Source organism: Eriocheir sinensis, unplaced genomic scaffold, assembly GCF_024679095.1.
Source record: "Eriocheir sinensis breed Jianghai 21 unplaced genomic scaffold, ASM2467909v1 Scaffold631, whole genome shotgun sequence".
Classification (NCBI taxonomy): domain Eukaryota; kingdom Metazoa; phylum Arthropoda; class Malacostraca; order Decapoda; family Varunidae; genus Eriocheir; species Eriocheir sinensis.
In genome coordinates this window covers 149,142-157,413 of record NW_026111978.1, presented here as the reverse complement: position 1 = coordinate 157,413, position 8,272 = coordinate 149,142, and the positions used below count along the sequence as shown (strand labels likewise).

At 45.8% G+C, this 8,272-nt stretch overlaps 1 protein-coding gene across 1 annotated transcript; it reads left to right on the top strand.

The window, feature by feature from the left end:
• The first annotated feature begins 6,327 nt into the window (after positions 1-6,327).
• Positions 6,328-7,987, top strand: LOC126993556 (transcription factor SPT20 homolog). The gene is made up of 2 exons (XM_050852694.1): positions 6,328-6,556; positions 6,681-7,987. Exons 1-2 carry the CDS (start codon positions 6,328-6,330, stop codon positions 7,985-7,987), a joined length of 1,536 nt encoding a protein of 511 aa, XP_050708651.1.
• The last annotated feature ends 285 nt before the right edge of the window (positions 7,988-8,272 follow it).

Here is an 8,272-nt window from a genome sequence, read left to right as displayed (position 1 = left end):
TTGATTGTTGATTGGCGTTATTGTGTCATTTACTTTTGCTCAGTTTTCTTTTTTCTTCTGTTCCATATTGTTGTGTAGTGAAGCTGATTTGACTGCCTCGGATATGGCAACACTGTCTCAGCTGAGGATGAACTGAGCCCTTGGTTCTCTTCTGGGAAATTTCGAATCTTATCATGGCAACCGTTGATATCTTGCACTTTTGATACCATTCTTGTCTTCCTATTCGTCGGTTTTATTAATAGTAGAGGATTATCTGGCCGGAAAACACCCATATCAGTAGCCAGGGATTTGTTGGTACGTAGATTCACGAGGAGGATTTTTTTTAATGGTTTCTATGAAGGCGAAAAAAAATATATCCCCTAATAAATCCGACTTATCTTTGTTTTCTTGTGATACTTTTGTCAGTAAGTTTAAATTAAGCCTTGATAGTACTGCGCATAATATAGCCTAATAATGAATGTGATTTTATTATTAGCATTATATATATAACCAAAATGACGAAGAACGTTCCATAAAATTATGTGATGATGATAATAATAATAAAAATAATAAATGAATAGAGGAAAAAGGTAAAATAAGGATAAGAAGATCATAAAACAAGAAGAAAACAAGGAAAACAATATCAGGAAGTGCGCGACCGTACAGGAACGATACGCGTATGAGAGAGGGAGAGAGAGAGAGAGAGAGAGAGGACAGGTGAGAGACAGATAAAGGAGGAGAGACTGATCATATTACCTCACGTCAAGGTAACTCTCTCTCTCTCTCTCTCTCTCTCTCTCTCTCTCTCTCTGACGTCATAAAAATAAAGAAGATGCAACAAAGGAAAATGATATATATAAGACGTCATCTCTCTCTCTCTGACGTCATCAACAATAAAGAAAAGAAGATGCAACAAAGGAAGGAAAAATATATATACAAGACGTCATCTCTCTCTCTATCTATCCATCTATCTCTCTGACGTCATCAATTTAACACCAGGCCAAAAGAAGAAGAGCCAGCTAGAGGAAGGAAAAATATATAATGACGTCAGAGAGGAAAAAAAACACGAAAATAAAAGAAAACAAAGGGTCTATGGATATGGCGAAGACAGGAAGGATATGAACAATTAAGGGAAGGATAAAGAATTTGATGAGAGGAGATCGACAGAAAAAATGATAAAATAAAAGGGAATGAATAGATGAGAAGGGAAGGGAAAAGACATGGCAAAGGATCGAAAATAAGGAGAAAAAGCAGACGATAAGAAAATAAAACGGAAGGGAAGGAAAGATAAAGGGAGGAAAAATATATGGAAGAAAGGAAAATACGAAAATAAAAGAGAAGGGAAACGATTGACGGTGAAAGAACGAAGGAAAAAAAAAACAGAGAATAAGAAACTAAAACAAACGGGAAGAACAGATAAAGGAAGGGAAAATTTGAAAGAAAGGAAAATACGAAAAAAATAAAAGGGAAGGGAAACGATTGACGGTGAAAGAACGAAGGAAAAAAAAGCAGAGAATAAGAAACTATAGAACAAAAGGGAAGAACAGATAAAGGAAGGGAAAATTTGAAAGAAAGGAAAATACGAAAAAATAAAAGGGAAGGGAAACGACTGACGGTGAAAGAACGAAGGAAAAAAAAAGCAGAGAATAAGAAACTAAAACAAAAGGGAAGAACAGATAAAGGAAGGGAAAATTTGAAAGAAAGGAAAATACGAAAAAAATAAGAGAAGGGAAACGATTGACGGTAAAAGAACGAAGGAGAGAAAGTAGAAAATAAGAAAATAAAACGGAAGGAAAGGAGAGATAAGAAGGGAGAAAAAAAATTGAGAAAGGAAAATACGAAAAAAAATAGCTTGGGAAATAATGTAGGCTAAGGTAACACATCACTCATTACTAAAATTATGTATAAACTATTTCTACTTTTTTTTATAATGAATAAATACAATGAACAATATATAACTCAGAAAGCCTACGTACAATTGCATCTATACATATAGGCTACATTTGTTTGTTGGTTGGTTGATTGGTTATCTGTTGTGTATATTAAGACATATATTACGTTATCTGTCCCTCATTTTTTTATCATCTAGACTATATTCTCTCGTCCTTTTCTCTTTCTCTCTCTTCACTTTCACTTTCTCGTCATCTCAGGTGTTTGGGGGCTACTACTACTACTACTACTACTACTACTAGCCTACTACTACTATTACTACTATTGCTACTATTATTACTACTACTACTGCTACTACTATGATACTAATAACAACGATGATGATAACGCCACATTCCTTGATTAATCCACTTGTTATCTATTGAATCGTTATCTATTTTATTCTTATCTATCTATTGTTATCTACTTGTTATTTGTGCGTCTGTCGCCTCCTATCAGCTATTTAATTACTCATCAATGACTCAACATTAAGATAAACATTGAGGGGACATTACTCGGGGCTTAATGAATGTGCAATAATAATAATAATAATAATAATAATAATAATAATAATAATAATAATACCCTAATAAGGAGACGGAGATGAACACCGGAGCCACTCGCAACGATAGCCTACTCCCAGTTTCTTTACCATCTTTTCCCTCTTCTTTTTTTATTATTTTCCTCGTCTCTTCTTTTCCTTTGTTTATATGTGCTTTTAAATCTTTCCCTTCTCTTCATTTCTCTTCCTCTGTCTTCCATTGCCTTAACCGGGCCTTTATTTTCTTTTATTTATGTCTCTTTTCTTTCGTTTCTTTCACCTCTTTCCATCTTTCTTCTTTTCTTTTTTTTAGTATTTATATGTAGCCTACTTTCGACTCCTTCCCATATCATTTTCCTTCTTCTTTCTTCCATTCCCTTACTCTTTGTTCTCTTAATTCTCTTTCTTTCTCTTTATACGGATTTTTAGTTCCCGTCTTGTCATCTTAAGTCCTTGTCTATCATTGCCTTATTTACTCTTTGTTTTCTGTTATTTTTTTCTCTGACTCCTCTTGTCCTTTTCTGTGACCTCTTATCTTTCTTCCTTCCTTTCTTGCATCCTCGATCCTCTTCTTCCTCTTGGTAAGAATGGGAACAGCAACAACGATGGAGGATAATGATAAAAAAAGAGAAAGAAAAGTTGATAATGATGATTGATTGATTGATTGATAGTTTATTGTTGCAAGTAATGAAGAGATTGAAAATTTGAGGAGGAGGAGGAGGAGAAAGAGCAGGATGATAATGGGGAGAATTAAACAAGAAGGAAAAAGGAAAGATAATTACTTGCAACAATAATTAAACTATCAATCAATCAGTCAATCAAGGAAATGTATAAAGGGAAAGATTAATAAAGGTAAAGTCTACACAGGTTGCAAAATTAATTAAACTGAAAATCAAAAATACGTGACCTGACTTGACCTGGCCTGACCTGGAAATCATAAACATACCGACTTTTGCGCTAGAATTGGACAGTATTTCATAAAAGTGATGCAATACCCAATAAACAGGATCCAAAAAAATGATATAAAGGAAGTAGAGGTATAGTAAGTCAAGGGTCTACGTACCGTCTGACTTGCATTACTCATTGCCTTAGTGCACGCCTCCGCATCATCGATCTGTGATGAGGAGATGAAAAAATATAAAATGCGCTGCAGTATTATAAAAAAAAGTGAAGATATACCGTATGACTTGCGGTGCTGATAGCCTCGGTGCTCTCCTCCGTCTCCTCGATCTGTTGTGAGAAAATCAATCATTCAACAGTCAAAAGCGATGCTGTGGTTTAGAAGGTTTAAAAGAGTAGAGTGCCTAACTTGCATATTGCGCAAAGCCTCAGTGCACGCCTCCATATCATTGAATTGCGGTGAGGAAAGCAGCAGTTTATAAAGAGTTGCAGTATTTTATGATATCGAGGGTAGGGTAGGTATAGCTATTGATTGACTGATTGATAGTTTATTGTTGCAAGTAAACAACAAAGGAGAAGGGAGGAGCATGCCATCCCAACCCCCAGCCAGTAGGCCTACATAGTGTGATGATATACAACTAAGGATACATGTGGAAGTAGCACCAGGAAACTAAAAAGATACAATGGTAGGGGAGTTGCAAGTGCTAAAAAAAATAAAGGTCTTAATTGATTTGTTATTCTGTATGAGTGATTTACATTGCTCTTTGCCTTATTGAACGGTGAAGAATGTAGCCATATGTAGTAATTTGTATAAGGATACGGTACTATAAATATGAAGTTAAGTGTCTACCATTTGACTTTCATTGTTCATAGCCTCAGTGCACGCCTCCGACACCTTGATAAGTGGAGTTATATAGTGAAGAAAGTAATAATTTGTGAAAGGGTACGAAATTTCACGAAGTCAAGGGTCTACTGCCTGACTCGCACTGCTCATAGCCTCAGTGCACATCTCCGTCACCTTGATATGTGGGGTTTAGTGAGGAAGCCATTTTTATAAAGAGCTCCAGCATTCAAATTATGAAGTCGAGGGTGTACTATATTTGACTTACACTGCTCATAGCCTCGACTGCACGCCTCCGTTACCTTGATATACAGGTTTAATATGCAGTTTCTCCCCACGAGCGTATCACCTAGCCACTGAGCCACCAAAGTAGGGTGAGCGGGGCAGCGGGCAACCTTGATAGGGATATATATGAAAGCCACACGTAACGCTGGGATGTCGTCACCTTCTGCGCGTTTACCTCACCTCTCCCTTATTTCTGGTTCTTTTATGATGGTTTGACACGATTCGGGGATTGTTTTGAGACGTAGGAAAGGTCAGGCAGTCAGGTGTGTTCGTGTGTTTGCGTGTGAGTCATCTATTGCTAACGGTTTCCTCACATCTCTGCGTGTTTGACTTACTTATCCATTACTTGCACGTCTTTTGGGGCTGTTTAATGTATTGATCTGTATTGTGTCAGGTGTTTGGGAGGCTGTGTGTGTGTGTGTGTCTGTGTGTGATTCATCAGCCTACAGCCTCACAGCCCACCTAGCCACGCCCACCTCGCCGCTTGCCACGGTCTGCAGCGGGTGACTCATGACTAAACTATGTCTAAACTTTATTAAAATTTTATATTGAGGGATTGATATTGTCTAGAAATCTCCTACGGCAACCTATAGGGGCCCTCAGAGCAGGATGACCTCCGTGGCTGACAAGATCCAGTCCATGCCGCTACGCTTCGGGCTAAGAACATGACTATATCTCCTTTTTCCCTTGATTCTGCCTTTTGCTACACATTATTTGAGAGGTTTTATAATTATTGATGTTTTTTCGGGCCGTTGAGATATTGCGGGGCCTTGTAGATGATATATTTGGGGTTGTTGAAGATATGGTTAAGGCTTAGCCATAGTTGTGACGTTTCAGTTTTCTTCCATCTGCGAGCTATGCGTTTAAGCGGAGTTTAGTCTGGCACTTTACATGTAATACGGAAGTACTTGTAGAGGTGTTTTATTTGCATTTTTTGTAAATTGATATTAGTGTTAGTGTGGATTTGTAGTCTTTGGTGGTTTGAATGAGTTATAAAGGTGAGTTTGATGTGAATATGTAATTAAGCGGAAGCTCCATTATCGCGGCGCAGGAGCCGATAAATAAATTTGTCACAGGACGGGAGAGTCTCAGGGTTGATCTCGGGGTTTTTGGTGTTTGTTAAGGTAATTTGTATGGTCCTTGAGCCTTATCCTTCCGGCTGTTGCCAGATTCTCCCTGGGCCCGAGGAACATTTTTATGGGTATAGATCCCCCGGAGCCGCGGAGGCCAGCGCCAGGCTCGGCAGAGGAGGACAAAGGAGCATCGGCGCCGCGAGGTGTATCCCCTCTCACCGCCCCGCAGCGCGCCGCCGCCGCCCCGCAACACTGTACTTGTGGGTTCGCGGCCCCCGTGTGCGCCACCTATTGCTGTCCGCAGGTAAACAAATCAGGCGAGTCCACTGTCTATAGGCTCGCTTAGTTGTGCAGGAAGGGAGACACTCTGGGGAAATGTACGGAGGGCGCGATGACGGGAGCCAAGTGAGCCAGGGCCGTGACGTGCGGGGCGCGGCAAGCACAGGCGAGTGTCGCTGAGCCAGTGTGTCGTGCCGGCGGGCCGCAGGGCTGGTAGGTCTGTGATTCTCATAAAAATTCAATATGGCATCCAATACCAGTGATCATAACACTCAGGTAATGGATAAGTCTATGAACAACAGTAACGTAATAACTATAACCACGAGTGAGACGCTCAGGATAGACGGAGACCGAGGCAGCCTGCACCTGCAGGGGGCCGGGGCGGCCAGCCCTTCCAGAAGAAGAAAAGTTCCTCCTTCCAAATCACTAGTATTACCTCGAGGCTTAGCAATGACGGCGGCGAGGACAGTGCGGACGACACGGAGGACATCTCCGACATCATGGACAGCTCCAAGGTGACGGACCTGGACCAGGAGACGCCCAGCTACGAGGACTCCCGCAGCGAGGAGGTGTTCTTCGGCGCCCCCCCGGTCATCCCCACCAGCTCCCAGTACGGGATCACGGCGCTGGTGCAGCAGACGGGCTCCGGGGGCGTCATGACGGCCATGCTGCCCCAAGGGGTCACGGTCAACGTGACCGAGGGAGGCATTGCCCTGGCCAAGGCCGATGGTGAGCACGATGATGTCAACCACTGGCAGAACAGGTTCAAGATTGTCAAGATTGACTCCAACGAGCCGTTCAAGCGTGGCGCTGGATCTGCTTGGACTTCATGGACTCCCGGCGGTGGCGGCAGGCAGCGTCAAGAAGGATGATGGCACGACGGTGGTGGTGGTGGCCGGCACGCTGCTCAAGGATGGGGAGGCCGCGGACCACCAGCCCCAGACGGTGGTGCAGCTGGCCGTGCCCTCACAGCAGCAACAGCAGCCGGACCAGGCGCAGCAGAACCAGCAGCAGCAATCACAGCAGCAGCCACCGCAGCAGCAGCAGCAGCCTCCGCAAGGGCAGACCAGCCAGGCACAGTCCCACCCGGTGCCTGTGCCGCAGCAGTACCAAGTGCCACACACCACCCAGGCCTCCACCCCCATGGTGCCAGCCTCCCAGGGTGCCGTGCCCCTCCAGCCCACCACCCACATGGCGGGGGTGCCCACCACCCAGGGCCAGGCCCACCAGCCCCCCCCCCCACACTCCCAGCCAGCCCCCCTCCAGGGCCAGCTGCAGTCCCAGATGAGCCAGGGCTACGCCCCCGGCACCCAGGCCCCGGGCCAAATCCACCCCTCCCCCTCCCCCCATACGCCCCCACAAGCCCAGCCCCTGCAGCCCCCACCCCTGCAGCAGGCCCCGCCCCAGCTGCAGCCCCAGGTCAGCCAGCCCAGCATGGTGCAGCAGCCGGCAGTGAGTGCCAGTGGTGGGGTCATGGTGCCCCCTGCCTCCCTCAGCCAGCCCCCCCAGCACCAGCCCCCCATGACCTCCCAGAACCTGCCCCAGCAGCCACCTCAGCAGGCCCCTACCCAGCAGGGGCTCTCCGGCCAAAGTGTGCCTCAGTCTGGGGTGATGGCCCAGCCCCTCCAGCCCGGGGTGATGCCCACCCTTACTGGCCAGAGCCTGCCCAAGCCTGGGGTGCCACACCAGCCCACACCAGTATTGAGTCAGCCCCAGACCACCCTTCCCCAGAAGCCTGTGGCCCAGCCCCAGCTCAGCCAGCCCCTGCCCACCCAAACCCTGGCGGGGGCACAGCAGCTGCCTCCGCTGGCCACCTCACAGCAGCTGCCTGTCAGCCAGCAGGTGGGGGCCACCCTGGTGCCTGCCACAGCAGCCATGGGGGCCACGCAGCAGATGCCCACTGCCTCCTCTGCAGCCCCGGCTGTCAAGCCCGCGGGGCTGGTGCCTACCCCAGCCACCACGCCAGCCCAGCCCCAGACCCACCACAACATGGGCGCTGCTACAGGAGCTGCGGCTGGGGCCCCCGAGCAAGCACAGTCCAGCCTGCCACAGCCCCAGAAGCCTCCCACCAACCTGGAGGGCATCCCCCTCAGTGGCCAGCCCCAGGAGGAGGGCGCCACCAACGCCACGCCCCCTGCCCAGCAGGATGATGAGAGGTGAGTACTGCACCTTGCTGTTGTTGCTGCTGCTCTCCTGATCCCTCTCCTGCCTTACCAGTATGCTTCCTTATCTCGAGTCCATCCTTTCAGACTTCATTCCTTCTTCCCATCTTTTTCCCAACCTTCCTTCCTTTTTTCTGCCTCACTATCATCCTTCCTTGGTTCTCTTCAACCTTTTGTTTTCCTTTTTTTCTTTGTTTCCATCTTGCCATACCTTTTCTTTGTTTCTTTTAGTCATAAGAATGAAAAAAATGCATGCTATATTATTTTTGGTATGCCTGTAGTT